A 16,958-nucleotide genomic window follows, 5' to 3' on the forward strand; every position below is an offset into this window, starting at 1 on the left:
GAAGGAAGATTAAGTAGACACCATATTCTCTTAAGAATTCAAGAAAACACAAGTAGGGTGACAGAACTCTGAATATTTATCCCTAAACAAAACCTGCACTAAAAAAAAAAAAGCTTTGGTAAGATACTATACATCCAAATAGTTATTGATAAAATCCAAGAAACTCTTAAGGCAACTTTTTGTACTCCTGTCCTAAACGATTTCATGAATATTAAAAAGGTATAAGGCAAAGAATTTCACAATATATACTGAAAGGCACTGTTACCATAATAACTTCAAGTTCATTTTACTGTCTACTGTTGCATTTATCTTCATTCTTAATAGTTTACGAAATGTCTTCACTCCTTTAAGCCAAACTGGGATTTTAAAAAAAGGGAAAAAAAAAACATCTTAATCCATTTTCTTTAAAATTCCATTTTCTGCATGGAGTTTTGCAACTAATACTGGCAAAGTTGAGGATGCTTTGCAAACTAGACAGTGCAGCCTTTGGCCAACTGTCAGGCAAAGGGGAAGGCAGAAAAGGCACAGTTCTGGGCAGCTTGAGGTTTGGGATACAGGAGATAAAGCACTCAGACTCTAATGCCCAAAACGTAAAGGCCCTTTAAGAAAAATGATCCCTATCTGGTATTGATTAGTTCTGTTCTCAAAAGAGATGTACTTTCTTGTTTTGGTCATTCGTTAAAAGAAATAGTCCCACTTTTCCTCTTCTCAGTGGTTTAATGGTCCTCACTGCCAGAGGTATGAATTTATTCAAACCATGCAGATGTCATAGTTTCTGTTTTAAAAAAAATCAGAGCTTCAGATAAACATTCTTACTCATCTACCTATATGACTCCTTTGATCACACGCATTACACACACAGCAATGAAAACACAATACTACTAGGAAGTATCATTGGTTATGTAGCTGAGATAAACTCTAACAAATAATGAGGTAACGAAGTTGTCTTCAGAGTTTGCCAGGAGGCAAACTGAGGTAGATAGTCAACAAAGGGGCTTTCAAAAGTCTTCCCTTTGCTCCAGTGATATATTTTACAATCCAGTCAAACATCTCAACTGTTCTTTCACATTGCTGACGATGAAACATTCAAATTACACAAGTTTAAAAATAATAAAAAAAAAACACATTCAAAAAAAGTTGAAAAACCCCATAAAGATACCAAGATTTTCACAAAAAGCTTTGGCTCCCTGTTCATTGTCCTTCGAACAGACTTACTGGTGAGAATACCTGAGCATGGCCGTCTAGATTGGAAAATCATTTTTATCAAAGTATAGCAAGGCAGATGGCAGCTGCAGAACTAAGGAGGAAGTCTGCTCAGTAACGGATGACACAGCAGGGTCTTCACACTTCCCCATTGTGGAATCTCCACCTGAATTATTGCCAGTGAAAGAATCAGAGGTTGGGGGGAGTGGTACTTATAACTGAGGACAGATGTATCTCATCGTTGGACTCATGAGAGAACCGTCCAGAATCCCCAGTCTCGTGGCTGCCTTCACTATTTGCTGAATGTTCTGTATCAGCTGCAACACCAAAGGGTCTTGAGAAGCTGGCTGTCTGACCTGGGGAGCTGGGGGAGTCTTCATCACTGATTAATACAGTGGTGCCTGGCTGGTAAAAGCACACAGCTGGAGTAAATCTTCTTTGAGGCTAGACAAAAAAAGATAAAATGGCAATGAGAGTCCAGACTGATCAAATCCATGAGCAAAAGCTCATCAGGTCCCCTCAGACAGGTAGGAGCACATCAGAATTACCTGTGGCAAGCGAAGTGTCAAAAGCTTCTTCAGTGCTTTTGATGCACGCTCCTGCTCCTATCCCTTTCCCCACTGACGCCACTCCCCACTGAAAACCACAGCTCTGATGACTATTCCAACTTCTATTCAGTTATCATTCACCTCGCGCTCCACAGAGTCATGCCCCAAATTAATAAAATCACAGCCATGAAGAACACAAAAAAATTAAAACAAAGCATGAATTCACATTTTCCTCTTTTTTAACCATCATTTCACATATCATGCATTGCCAAAAATTTTTCTCACTTGGATAGGTTACCTGTTCAACTTGTATCTTCTTTGAATCTTGGAAAAAAAACCATTTTTTCTTAGAGTTGTTTTTAATTATAGGACCATAGCTATTAATTATCAGGTCAGTTCCTCCCTGAGGAAATAAAAGAGGGGAAATGTAAAATATCTTGGTATCATAGATTTCACTTTATCACAAGCAGTGCATACTTTAACTTTGACTATATGCTTTACATTTCCCTTTTAATTTTACCTTTATTTTAGATTCAGGGAGTACATGTGCATGTCTGTTACATGAGTATATTGTGCGGTAGTGGGGACTGGGCTTCTAGTGTGCCCATTACCCAAATAGTAAACATTAGTACACAAAATGCTTAAATGTTAACAAAAATGATCATAGATGTCATTATTTCTTCTTTAAAACAGGCAGTACAGCTGGGCACAGTGGTTCATGCCTGTAATCCCAGCACTTTGGGAGGCCGAGGGGGGTGGATCATGAGGTCAGGAGTTCAAGGCTGGCCAGGCCAAGACGGTGAAACCCCATCTCTACTAAAAATACAAAAATTAGCCAGGCGTGGTGTCAGGCGCCTGTAATCCCAGCTCCTCAGGAGGCTGAGGCAGAGAACTGCTTGAACCCAGGAGGTGGGGGTTGCACTGAGCCAGGATCATGCCATTGCACTCCAGCCCGGGCAACAGAGCGAGACTTCCATCTCGAATAAAAACAAACAAAACAGGCCGGGCGCGGTGGCTCACGCCTGTAATCCCAGCACTTCCGGAGGCCGAGGCGGGCGGATCATGAGGTCAGGAGATCAAGACCATCCTGGTTAACACGGTGAAACCCCGTCTCTACTAAAAACACAAAAAAATTAGCCGGGTGTGGCAGCGTGAGCCTGTAGTCCCAGCTACTGGGGAGGCTGAGGCAGCAGAATAGCGTGAACCCAGAGCCGAGATTGCGCCACTGCACTCCAGCCTGGGTGACGGAGCAAGACTCCGTCTCAAACAAAAACAAAAACAAAACAAAACAAACAAAAAATAGGCAGTACAACATAGGGTATTTGTTAGTGGTCAAAACAATATAAGATTTTTAAGATTTAAAGTATATATTCCAAAACACATTAAGATATATATATGGCCGGGCGCAGTGGCTCAAGCCTGTAATCCCAGCACTTTGGGAGGCCGAGACGGGTGGATCACGAGGTCAGGAGATCGAGATCATCCTGGCGAACACGGTGAAACCCCGTCTCTACTAAAAAAAAAATACAAAAAACTAGCCGGGTGAGGTGGCGGGCGCCTGTAGTCCCAGCCACTGGGGAGGCTGAGGCAGGAGAATGGCGTGAACCTGGGAGGCGGAGCTTGCAGTGAGCTGAGATCCGGCCACTGCACTCCAGCCTGGGTGACAGAGCGAGACTCCGTCTCAAAAAAAAAAAAAAAAAAAAAAAGATATATATATATATGTGCTATATATTCCAAGACTTATTTTCAAATGGTATAGCAAGGAAAAAGTATATAAAGATATGAAATTATCACATTAACAATTATTAATCTGTATATGCTGTACATTATTCTCTCAACCTTTCTGTATGTTTGAAAATTTTAAAAAGCAGATGGGGATAAAAAACCCATAATGAACCCACATATGCTCAACAAAATGACATTAGATGGAGTATCAACTCTAGTGCTAACCCAAGGGAATTAAGAGATTCTCCAAACATGTTTCTCTCCCTCACTTCAGGTCTCTACCTCTCTGCTCCTTTCATTTTAGTTTCTTTTTTTCCCTACAACATCCTCCCCACTCTGCTTCTCTCCTCTCTCATATCTACTTTCAAACTAGTAATAATACAATCACAGTATATATATTAGTACTTTTTTTTTTTTTTTGTGAGACAGAGTCTCGCTCTGTTGCCCAGGCTGGAGTGCAGTGGCTGGATCTCGGCTCACTGCAAGTTCTGCCTCCCGGGTTTACGCCATTCTCCTGCCTCAGCCTCCCAAGTAGCTGGGACTACAGGCGTCCGCCACCTCGCCCGGCTAGTTTTTTTGTATTTTTTAAGTAGAGACGGGGTTTCACCTTGTTAGCTAGGATGATCTCGATCTCCTGACCTCGTGATCCGCCCGTCTCGGCCTCCCAAAGTGCTGGGATTACAGGCTTGAGCCACCGCGCCCGGCCTTTTTTTTTTTTTTTTTTTTTTGAGACTGAGACAGAGTCTCGCTTTTGTTGCCCAGGCTGGAGTACAATGCTGCGATCTCAGCTCATCACAACCTCTGCCTGCTGGGTTCAAGCGATTCTCCTGCCTCAGCCTCCCGAGTAGCTGAGATTACAGGCATGCGCCATCACACTCAGCTAATTTTTGTATTTTTAGTAGAGATGGGGTTTCTCCATGTTGGTCAGGCTGGTCTCGAACTCCTGACCTCAGGTGATCCGCCTGCCTCGGCCTCCCAAAGTACTGGAATTACAGGCATGAGCCACCGTGCTTGGCCTGTATTAGTACTTTTTAAGCTCATTTAAAAGTTTTAGGTTCTAATGTTTTAGATTAATCTGAAGTAAGTTGAATGGATTAATTTGTATTAGAAAGTAAAACCTAAATTAGGCTGCAAACAAACAAAAGAGAAATAGCAAATACTCATTTATTCATATTCACCTATAATATGTATTGTATACAATGTTGTACTAGATACAAACAAATTATATCTGTTGAATATAATTCATAAAATTTAGTATCAAAACTGCCTGAAATTTTGTTATACTTCTGTTATTCTAAATTTTAGGAAATGATAAAGGAAAAATAATTTATAACAGGGTTTGGCAAACTTTTTCTGTAGAGGGCCAGATCATAACTATTTTAGGCTTTGCAGGCCACATATGGCCTGTGTCACATCATCACCACCTTGTTTTTTTTTTTTGTAAACAACCTTTACAAACGTAAAACACAGCTGGGTGCGGGGGCTCACACCTGTAATCCCAGCACTTTGGGAGGCTGAGGTGGGCAGATCATCTGAGGTCAGGAGTTTGAGACCAGCCTGACCAACATGGTGAAACCCCATCTCTACTAAAAATACAAAATTAACCAGGCATGGTGGTGCACGCCTATAATCCCAGCTACTCAGGAGCCTGAGGCAGGAGAATCGCTTGAACCAGGAGGCAGAGGTTGAGGGGAGCCGAGATCGTGTCACTGCACTCCAGCCTGGGCAACAAGACTGAAATTCCATCTCAAAAAAAAAAAAAAAAAAAGTAAGAAAACAGTCTTAGCTCAGAAGGTAGCCACACAAAAACAGGCCCCAGTCTAGCCTGGGTGGGACTGTTTGCTGACAACTGATTTATAGCACATTGGTTGTGGGAGCTATTGCAGTAACGTACAATATCTAAAGTTGTAATGTGACTAAAAGTAATTTTAAAAGGTATTGTTCAGAATGCTTACAATAGCACTATTATTATATATACTGGAAAGGACATGAAGTAACTTCTTCCAATGGTGTTTCTCTACTATGTCCAACTTTCTTCAGCCATGAAATGAAGGATCTTGAGGCACCTATTTAGATGCTCCATATTTTTAAAAATATCATTCATACTTGGGATGTTCTGATGAGCAATTAAGTTCAACAATCAGCCAAACTAAGTCAAATGGATTAACAAAATGGTGACCACCCAGTAAATACAGGTCAGTCCAAATTATAGTAAATATAGACTAATAACCATGGTGTTCTTGGTTAAGACAACTTCACTCCATATAATCTCATCTAATTTTTTGTTACCTCCTCACTTTTTTCTATAACTCTTTCTCACCTTTTATCTATCCTCACCGTTTTCCCCCTAAATATTTTATGTAAGGAATGATCTGGGTAAAATTTCAATATTTCATTAATAAGAGTATTGATGTAATATATTCAACATACAATTTTGGGGGAAGTACATTTTACACACACAGGGAGGAGGAATGGAAGAAAGGCTTATGCAGCAAATCCTGCAGCTCAGTACCTTTGCATCAATGAAGTTGTTGGGCATGATCATTGGCATTAAAGATTCTTCATTTCCTACAGCTCCTTCCTGGTTCTTTCCTACCTCATTTCCACTAGCTAAGGAGGCACTGGTACGAGGTAACTGTTGAGTTCCATTCTGTGCCGTCTTGGAGGCAGATGATTTCCTAAAACATTGGCAAAGAAGAGGAAGTCTTCTAGTTTCATAGAAGATACAGGTAAATGAACCACCTGGCCTATCAACGAAACTTTGTAAGCAATGAAGTTCTTTAATACCCATTTCTCAAATATTTTTAGAATCGAATGTTAGATTTTAACTTACTGCTGCAAACTTTTATTATTTGAAGAGGCATCTTTATTTCTTTTTGCCTCGATGTCTACTTAATGTAAAATTATTCTCTATAATTATTGTTGCTTATTCATAATTTGTGCAGAAATTATAATTTTTAACTTAAATTTTCCCCATAAGGTTTGAGGATTATTACAGTAGCAAAACAATTCACTTTCCAATTATTGATGGTAAATTTAGAGTAGTACTTCAAGATTTAGGCAGTACTAAACAATGTGCATAAATATTTTATTAAAAAATTCTTAAAGTGAGAAACTTGGACAATAAAACTAAGGTAGTTCAATATACACAAAAATGTTAGAACTATTTCATTAACATAATGTTTTTGAGTAGTATGTTTCTATGTAGAAATACAAAACATATAGAGTAAACTGAAAAATCTATGCTAACGGAGGGAGTCTAATGACGGGGATTACCTAAAACATCGTGTATTTGACGCTGATTTTTTTTAATTCAAAAAAAAACAACCTTAAGAAAATAAATGAAAACAAAACCTAAAATATAAAAGGTTAAAAATAGACAAGTTCACTGAATGCAAGCTACTGCTAAAAATTTTGCCAAAGTCAATTCATAGATGAGATGTCCTGACAGAGTTGATAGACATTCAATCCATGTCTGTTACATTTGTTTTAACCCTTGCCTAGAAAATCCCACCATATGTCCTGTGGTGTTGTCAGCAACTCAGGCATTTCAGGTACTAGAAAATATTCCAGATAGTAAGAAAAAGAAATCCTCTTGTAAACATGATCAATTGTGTTTTCTTTTCTTTTTTTTTTTTTAGACAGGATCTCTCGCTCTGCTGCCATCGTGCCCGGCCTAACATTTTTCACAGAGCTAAGATCTCACTATGTTGCTTCGGCTGGTCTGAAACTCCTGGCCTCAAGGGATCCTCCCACCTTGGCCTCCCAAAGCTCTGGGATTACCAAGGTGTGATTACCACCATGCCCGCACAAGTGTGCCATTATTGTTATTTTTAAACCAAAGGATATTCTTTCTGTTTCTCAAAATACTAAGAAAATGAGGACACTAGGCTGGGCACGGTGGCTCACGCCTGTAATTACAGCACTTTGGGAGGCAAAGGTGGGCAGATAATTCGAGGTCAGGAGTTCCAGACCGGCCTGGTCAACATGGTGAAACTCTGCCTCTACTAAAAATACAAAAATTAGCAGGCATGGTGGCAGGTGCTTGTAATCCCAGCTACTTGGGAGGCTGCAGCAGGAGAATGGCTTGAACCCAAAAGGTGAAGGTTGCAGTGAGCTACTGCACTCCAGCCTGCGCAACAGAGCAAGACTGTCTCAAAAAAAAAAAAACAAAAAACAAAAAAAGACACTAGTCCTCATTTAAGAATACTGGCATTGGCCAGGCGCAGTGGCTCATGCCTGTAATCCCAGCACTTTGGGAGACTGAGGCGGGCAGATCACAAGATCAGGAGATTGAGACAATCCTGGCTAACAAGGTGAAACCCTGTCTCTACTAAAAATACAAAAAAAATTAGCCCGGCATGGTGGCTGGCACCTGTAGTCCCAGCTACTCGGAAGGCTGAGGCAGGAGAATGGTGTGAACCCAGGAGGCAGAGCTTGCAGAGAGCCAAGATTGTGCCACTGCACTCCAGCCTGGGTGACAGTGTGAGACTCTGTCTTGAAAAAAATTTAAAAAAATAAAATTAAATTAAATTAAAAAAAGAATATTGGCATAATGTTTTCAAATAGCAAGAAAATAATCTCCCTCTAAAATGAGCACATCTCTATAGCTGTAAGAACTCAGGGAACAATACTGCACATTTATTTTAAAGTGGGAAATCCCAGTTACTCTAAAAGGCACTTGATTTCCATTTGTTTCCTGTGGCTACTGCAATTTAAATGTTTTTTACCTCAACCTCTCTAGCAATGGAAACACACCTGGCTTTACTTCGGTATATCAAGATGAGAACACAGATGAAGATGCAGGTCAAGGCTATGCCAACACCTACAGCAATGCCAGTCATCGATTTTTGGTCCAGATGGTAATATCCTGAATAAACTAGAGGGAAAAACACATTTACTCAGAATCAATCAGAAAAATAAATTATTCAATTTACAATTCTCAGGTACTTGCTTTTCCAAAATTTTTCTTTATCTCACAGGAAAAGTTTTGACATTGTCAATATCAAAGCAGAAAGGATACACAGTAATCTTTAATCAGTGATTTCAGAAACAGATTTACCTTACCTTCCACTGTTAAATATTATTTATTTATTTATTTATTTTTTGAGACGGAGTCTCTGTCGCCCAAGCTAGAGTGTAATGGTGCGATCTTGGCTCACTGCAAGCTCCACCTCCTGGGTTCGCGCCATTCTCCTGCCTCAGCCTCCCGAGTAGCTGGGACTACAGGCGCCAGCCACCGCGCCCGGCTAAGTTTTTTTGTTTTTGTATTTTTAGTAGAGTTGGGGTTTCACCATGTTAGCCAGGATGGTCTCGATCTCCTGACCTCGTGATCCACCCGCCTTGGCCTCCCAAAGTGCTGGGATTACAGGCGTGAGCCACCACGCCCAGCCCACTATTAAAGATTTTAAATGAGTTTTAGATATATTATAGCAACCATGAACATCAATTCATAATTTATAAAACAGGCACAAAACATAGATGTTCCTTGACAGACTCAAGAACAGATTTTATGTCATGCTGCCTTAAAAGCAGATCTGTATGTTGCAGATTCGTTTTCCATTTACAAACACTAAAGCAGGGCTTCTCAAACTTTCATGTGTCTGTGAGTCACTAGGGATTATGTGGCAATGCCGACTCCGACTCACTAAGTCTGGGGTGGCGTCTGTGATTCTGCTTGTCTGTGGAGCGCTCAGGTGATGTCACGAGGCTGGGCTCTAGACTCCTTTGAGTGGCAAGGTATCTGAGAAACCAATATGAGCCTTGCTTTCCATTTCCCCTGATAATATGGTAGCTACAATGGCTACCTCCTTCCTGTTCTTAAATCTGACTGCCCTGTCCTGCTCTTTTCCTCTCTCATTCTTTTTCTAACACACACACATCGCTGGCACCAAATGACCACTCTCTGTGAAGCTAAGAGCCCTTAATCTTGCCCTGAGTTCAGCGGGCATTTCCTCCATTTAGAGCAGCCCCTCTTCTCCACAAGCCTACTCCCCCAGAGAGAAGGCAAAGGCAGTGTCCAGTCCTGTGCTACAGTGGGCACCAGCTTTTTTGAGAACATATGGACAGCTGTGATGAGTAGAGTAAGGCTGGCTCTTTAAAGATATTTTTTCCAATTGCTTTTCTGAAGAGAGAGAGGGGGAAAAAAAAGGCAACTTTCTCTCCAGAAAGGCTGTTTTTCTGTGGTGAAAACTCTTAATGAAAACCATGCTCTCTTCTTAACTTGAACACCACAACCACCACTGCTGTTTATTTCTGTGAAACCTCCCAGGAAGCCCACTCCCACCAGTTCACGGCTGATGTGGCTCCTCTGTCTTGGTGGATGCACAGCTGGGAGAAGTAGTAACTGCAAACAGTGATTTCAAAACCGAGTTAATTCTGAGGTAATTTTGCCTCCTTGTAGGAGTACCAGGAAAAGCTGTGCAGCTCCATAACATCAGAACCTCATCAGCAACAACTTAAGGAACCAAGAGCCAGTTTAGGGATATGGCAATTGTAGGAGCAGAAATAAAGTGTAAGGAAGAACACTTTTTTTCTTAAGAAAAATCACAGTGACTATGGCAGTATACAGACCTTTGGCATCAGCAGAATCTAAACGCTTGGGCCTCTGATTTGATTCAGAGGTTTCCTTTGGAAGTACTGCCAGCTCCACAGAATTTGAAAAGGGTCCTTCTCCCACCTCATTGGATGCAGATATCTTGACAATGTACACATTTCCTGCTACCAAGTTTTCTAGCAAAGCCATGGTTATTGCCCCTATAAATACATCAATTACCAATTAAGTGCACATTTATCTGTTATTCTTTCACTCACATCATACAAACACGGTCCTTTATTTTTAAAAATATTTTTCTGATTATAAAGATGACACATATTGTAGAACATTTAGAAAATAAAGAGAAATATAAATAAAATTACAATCTTCCATTAACATTTTAGTGTATTTTTTGGGTGTGCATAAATGAATATTTGTGAATACATATTTACTGCATGAATTTTTACATATTAGAGTTTTCACTTAACACTGTAGTATGAATATTACCCCAATATAATCCTTTTCTGTAATTCTGTTTTAGGAGTTCTTAAAAATAGTACACATTTTTGTTTGACTTTTTGTATATATATGTATATATGTGTGTGTGTATAATGTTTTACTCTTTACAGAGGTATCAATACAAATAGAAGTTGGGACATTTTATTATGGAACATCTGAAACATGCACACAGAAATAATGCTATAATGAACCCAGATTCAATAATTATATTCTTATTTTTTAGAGACAGGGTCTTGCTACATGGCCCAGGCTAGACTGGAACTCCTGGGGTCCCCAGTAGTTGGGATTACAGGCACATTCCACTGTGCCAAGCTTTCAATTATTATAATTGGATTTTTAAAAATCCAATGTAAGAATCTTTTTTTAATTGGAAGTGTTTAAACCACTTATGGTAATAGCTGTGACAGGTAATCTTGTTCTTCCTTCCTAAATTAGAACAACATGATTATTTTTGAAAGCATGAATATATTTTTACTGGCCTCATTTTTTTTCTTTTTTTGAGATAGAGTCTTGCTCTGTTGCCCAGGCTGGAGTGCAGAGTGCAGTGATGCAATCTCAGCTCACTGCAAGCTCCGCCTCCCGGGTTCACACCACTCTCCTGCCTCAGCCTCCTGAGTAGCTGGGACTACAAGCGCTCGCCACCACGCCCAGCTAATTTTTTGTATTTTTAGTAGAGTTGGGGTTTCACCATGTTAGTCAGGATGGTCTCCATCTCCTGACCTCGTGATCTGTCCGCATCGGCCTCCCAAAGTGCTGGGATGACAGGCGTGAGCCACCATACCCAGCCCTTTTTTTTTTTTTGAGATGGAGTCTTGCTCTGTCACTCAGGCTGGAGCGCACTGGCATGATCATGGCTCACTATAACCTCCACCTCCTGGGTTCAAGCAATTCTCCTGCCTCAGCCTCCTGAGTAGCTAGGATTACAGGCACCCACCACCATGCCAGGCTAATTTTTTTGTATTTTTAACAGAGACAGGATTTCACCACGTTGGCCAGGCTGGTTTCCAACTCCTGATCTCAAGTGATCAGCCCACCTCGGCCTCCCGAAGTGTGAGGATTACAGGTGTGAGTCACCGCACCCGGCCTGGCCTAATTATTATCACAGATTTAAGATAAACAGGGAAGAAAATGCACAGTTATGCAGGAACCTCAGAGTACTGAAGACAGGTCTCAGATTAAACTACCAAAATCACCACCAGAAATCTGTGTAAGATCTACTTCCCTTCATAAGCAATTATCATTTGAATTTATATATGATATTTGGTATCTAAAGGTATTTCTCTGTTGCATGACTGCTAAGAAAGATCCCTATTTGGACACTGCCATTACTGGAGGTGCCTTTCTGCCCTTGTTCTGCCACTGCACCAAAGTATTTGTCTTACAAAAAAATTCCTACCCTAGGAATTAATTCTAGTGCTAAAGGTGTAATAGAAATTCAACCAGAAAGTTGTTTCAGCACTATGTTTGTGGGTGGACATGCACAGGGAAATCTAGCTTTCTTGTGCCGGTTTCATTTCATTTTTTCCTGACTCACGGCAACCTTACAATAGCTTCAAAGAGTTTACAATAGTGACAGTTGCCTCCTGGCCAAAGGTAGCTACTCCAGTGCACTTGCTGGACTGTATTTCATTAGGCAAATGAAACGTGGGCTGATCTTAAAGCTGAGGTCATGAGACGGAGGCCACCTCTGCAGGTCACACGGTGTGAGGCAGCCAAACCTCCAGCAGCGATGCCAGGAGCCAGAACACAACTTGTTTTCATGTTCTCTGGTTTCAGCTTGGCCTAAAGAGAGTGTGGGCTACTTGAGTACACAACTGTTCAATAAACAAAGTGACCCCTATTTAGAATCAGGAAGAGTCTTTCCACTGTTGCTATGTTTTTAGGCAGATGAATTAAAAAAACAAAGATGTATGGTGACATGTTACACTTAACTAAAAGGAAGAACATTTCCATGTCTTCACAAACAGAGATATAAATAAATAGAGTTTCTGTTTTATGGTAAAACGCATTTAAATTTTAAAAAGTACTTGGCAAAAACTAATCACTACCAGAAACTAAATCTTTTCACTTAAGTTTTATACACAGACCAGCAGTACATGTGTGCACGCACTCCCCTTTTCCCCCAAAAAGTATCTTCATTTAGAAAAAAGGGAAACTGTAACATTCTGGTTCCCCTATGAGGACACTCAAAGCATTTCACAAATAATAAAGCGATCTGTCTATATTCTCTCAACAGACTTCTCAATCTTAATTAGTATGATTATTTCTGTCTCCTGCCTTTTGTATGTGTCTGAATCTTTAGTCAGATTAGGAATCTTACAAGCAAGACCGTGTAACAGGCTAATTCACATCAGTGTTGGTCATATCTCGTCATGTAACCAGGCGAGCAATTTCTGACTTGGGGCATGTTACTGAAATGTTATCTTCCTCATGGAGACAATAGTTCCCACCTCATATAATTATTATATGGATTACATAAACTATCATTGGCAAGTATCTGACACAAGTGTAAATAAAAGTAAGTTTTCTTCCTTTACCTCCAACTCCTCTTCTTCCTCTTTTGGAAGACAGAAAACGTTTTTTCATATTTGGACCATAAGTGTCCATTTAAATTATAAAAGCGAAAGATTTGGGGGTTGGAGAAGTGCCCCAGGATACAATCTCAGATCTTTTTTCTCTCTTCTGTCCACATGTTTATATGATTTTTTTTCCAGATCCACAGCTTAAACATCACCTATACATTGATAACTAGATATATCTCTAGTCCAAAACTCTCCCATAAACTTAATCCTCCCACTGCTTAATCAGCCTCTCTGCATGGACATCTAAGACACATCTCAAATTTCACACTTTCAAAACCAAAGCCTTGATTTCTCCCACTGATGTGGCTTCTGTTTTTTCTTATGCCCCATATCAATCTACAAGCATATTTTCTTTCAAATTATGTTCCAACAGCTTATTACTTTCACCATTACCACTCCTGTCCAAGCCCTCATCAACTCTCACATGGACACTTGCCTATGAAATGGTCGCCCAGCTTCCACTCTTAACCTCCTTACAATCCATTTCTCAGGTGGCTGCCAGAGCAATCCTTTCAAAACGTAAACTTATCAAAGATCTCCAATACCTTCCTCTCTCTTAGAATAAAATCTATGGCTCATGAAGTCTGGTCTACATCTGCCCTTCGTTACCTCCCTACTTCATTTCTTACTGCCTGCTCTTTCCCTCACTCCAACCTCCCTGGCCTTCTTGCTGTTCCTCTAACATGCCAATGCACACTTCTGCCTCAGGGCCTTTGCACCTCCTCCAGATATCCACAGGATTATGTTTGAATGCCATTTCTTCCACAGGAACTCTTTTACTGCTTCCATCACTTTGTCTCTTCTCCCTATTGTAACTGTCTTTATAGCATTTATGACACTACTTGAAAATGTATGTGTTTGTTGGTTTGTTACCTGTGATACAAGCTCCAATGGAGGTAGGGACTTTGTTTTGTACACTGCGGTACTGCAAGTGCCTAGAATAGAGCCTGGCACATAGTCATCACTAAGTAAGAATTAGTTTAATAAAATAAAATATTCCTACTATTGGTGGTCCAACTGATTTGGCAAATGTTGAGTTAAATGGATTCCTTTATCACAGGGTTTCTAATTTCCAGTGTGAATCTCTAACAAGAGGAAAGGTATATGGTATTCATCAAACTTATTTAATCATGACAAAAATTTTTTGAAGAGGGGCATCTTTGTGGTATCAGGAAACTCATAAAGGACAGAATTCATTAATTCCTGAGATAGAACATAATTTCCTTTTTTTAAGACTGAGTGCAGTGGCATGATCCTGGCTCACTGCTAATTCTGTCTCCTGGGTTCAAGAGATTCTTCTGCCTCAGCCTCCCAAGTAGCTGGGACTACAGGTGCACGCCACCATGCCCTATAATTTTTGATCCACTTTAAATTACATACAAGTATAATTTCATATCATGTTTCTGCTCAACCATTGTCTTACCATGTACTATTTTAGCCACAAATATTATACGCTCACCAGAAACATTTTTAAATGTTTTGATTCATGACAAATACCTTGTTCCATTTGTATTAAAATACGTGAATTAAATATATACATAAATATGTATAAACCTAGTATGTATAGAAGATTAATAGGTATATGGGAAAGAGAAATGGACACCTTTATTCTTTTTTCCTTCATCTTTTTCTATACCATAACTTTTCCAAAAGCTGTCATAATTACACATAAAAGACATTTTAACTTTTCTTTAAATGCCATGTTATATTCCTTGCTTTTTGTTTAAATGTGACTTAAACTCTGTTTTTCTCTCTCAGAAAAGTAAACTCAATTGCTTTTTACTGATTTATTTGTTCTCTATGAACCTTTGGACTTAGCTATGAAAAAAGTCCTCTACATTTAACGAATGCCAAAAGCTTTTCACAAATGTTTCTTAAAACCACAGCAACTAACATTATTTTTCCTGTGCGCTATTATATAGCTAGAAAGGCTTATACAGAAATAAAAATCTGTAACTGCAATCCCTTTCACTACTGAGCCATCAATGAGGCAAAATACTATTTTCTGAGTTCCGTTCCAAAATTACAAATGAATACATTTAAAAGGAGCCAGATAAAATATATATTGCTTCTTTTTTTTTTTTTTTGAGACAGAGTCTTGCACTGTTGCCCAGGCTGGAATGCAGTGGCGCAATCTCGGCTCACTGCAAGCTCCACCTCCCAGGTTCACACCATTCTCCTGCCTGAGTAGCTGGGACTACAGGTGCCTACCACCATGCCTGGCTAATTTTTTGTACTTTTTTTAGTAGAGACGGGGTTTCACTGTGTTAGCCAGGATGGTCTCAATCTCCTGACCTCGTGATCTGCCTGCCTCGGCCTCCCAAAGTGCTGGGATTACACTGCGCCCGGCCTTTTTTTTTTTTTTTTTTTTTTTTGAGACAGAGTTTCACTCTTGTTGCCCAGGCTGGAATGCAATGGCATGATCTCAGCTCACCACAACCTCCACCTCCTGGGTTCAAGTGACTCTCCTGCCTCAGCCTACCTAGTAGCTGGGATTTTTAGGCACCTGCCACCACACCTGGCTAATTTTTTGTATTTTTAGTAGAGACGGGGTTTCACTGTATTGGCCAGGCTGGTCTGGAACTCCCGACCTCAGGTGATCCACCTGCTTCAGCCCCTCAAAGTGCTGAGATTACACGCGTGAGCCACTGGGCCCAGCTCTATATTGCTTCTTTTTAGGCAGGTGCAAATGAAGAACTCAAAGAAGTATGTGTTCATGCTATGAAAGCTATTTATTAATATTTAGAACACCTCATTAAATCAGGTTAGTTATTTGGTTAACTGCTGCGTCAAGAAATCATTTTGGACTTGAATGACTGAAACTAAATGATATATTTTAAGAAAACTGTGAGGCCAGGGGCAGTGGCTCATGCCTGTAATCCTAGCCCTTTGGGAGGCTGAGGTGGGCGGACTGCCTGAGTTCAGGAGTTCGAGACCAGCCTGGGCAACACAGTGAAACCCCCATCTCTACTAAAATACAAAAAATTAGCCAGGTATGGCAGTGTGTGCCTGTAGGTAGTCCCAGCCACTCGGGAGGCTGAGGCAGGAGGAGAATGACTCGAACCCGGGAGGCAGAAGTTGCAGTAAGCCAAGATCCACTCTACTTCAGACTGGGTGACAGAGTGAGACTCCATCTCCAAACAAAAAAGAATACTGTGGTAGACTCTAATACTGAGGATCCCAGTGAATTACACCCCCATTGATTCACACCCTGGTAGCCCTCCCGACACTGGTTCCAGACTTGGCCATGTAGCCTACTCTGCCCAATCAGACATTAGTGAATGTGAGGCAAGCAGAGGCTTGTGAAAGCTTTGTACATGGGGCTTCCTCTCTTCTCTTCCTGACTGTGGAGCCCACTCTTGCTGGTTTTCTGTGGTTTTTTGTTTGTTTTGTTTGTTTTTTTTGAGACGAGTCTCACTCTATCATCCAGGCTGAAGTGCTGTGGCACCATCTTGGCTCACTGCAACCTCTGTCTCCCAGGTTCAAGCGATTCTGCTGTCTCAGCCTCCCGAGTAGCTGGACCTACAGGCATGTGTCACCACGCCCACCTAATTTTTGTATTTTTAGTGGAGATGGGGTTTCACCACATTGGTCAGGCTGGTCCTGAACTCCTGGCCTCGTGATCCGTCCGCCTCGGCCTCCCAAAGTCCTGGGATTACAGGCGTGAGCCACTGCGCCCAGCCTCTCTCTTGCCATTTTTAGACTACTCAGAGCCTATCAAAACTGTAATACGGCTGCAGCCTCATGAGAGACCAACAGAACTGCCAAGCTGATTTCAGTCCAAATTGTTGACTCAAAGAATTGTGAGAAAACAAAATGGTTATTTTAAGTTGCAGACTAGTTTGT

At 40.7% G+C, this 16,958-nt stretch overlaps 1 protein-coding gene across 1 annotated transcript in view; it reads right to left on the reverse strand.

The window, feature by feature from the left end:
- Positions 1–783: 783 nt before the first annotated feature.
- The window catches only part of PRTG (protogenin), a 129,080-nt gene continuing 112,905 nt past the window's right edge, over positions 784–16,958 (reverse strand). Inside the window, exons 16-20 of the mRNA XM_030931785.1 lie at positions 10,050–10,232; positions 8,235–8,355; positions 5,989–6,154; positions 2,050–2,154; positions 784–1,647 (exon numbers count right to left, since the gene is read on the reverse strand). Coding sequence (XP_030787645.1) covers positions 1,393–1,647; positions 2,050–2,154; positions 5,989–6,154; positions 8,235–8,355; positions 10,050–10,232 — 830 coding nt within the window. The 3' untranslated portion in view covers positions 784–1,392. The remainder of the gene's footprint in view (positions 1,648–2,049; positions 2,155–5,988; positions 6,155–8,234; positions 8,356–10,049; positions 10,233–16,958) is intronic.

Source organism: Rhinopithecus roxellana, chromosome 5, assembly GCF_007565055.1.
Source record: "Rhinopithecus roxellana isolate Shanxi Qingling chromosome 5, ASM756505v1, whole genome shotgun sequence".
Taxonomy (NCBI): Eukaryota; Metazoa; Chordata; class Mammalia; order Primates; family Cercopithecidae; genus Rhinopithecus; species Rhinopithecus roxellana.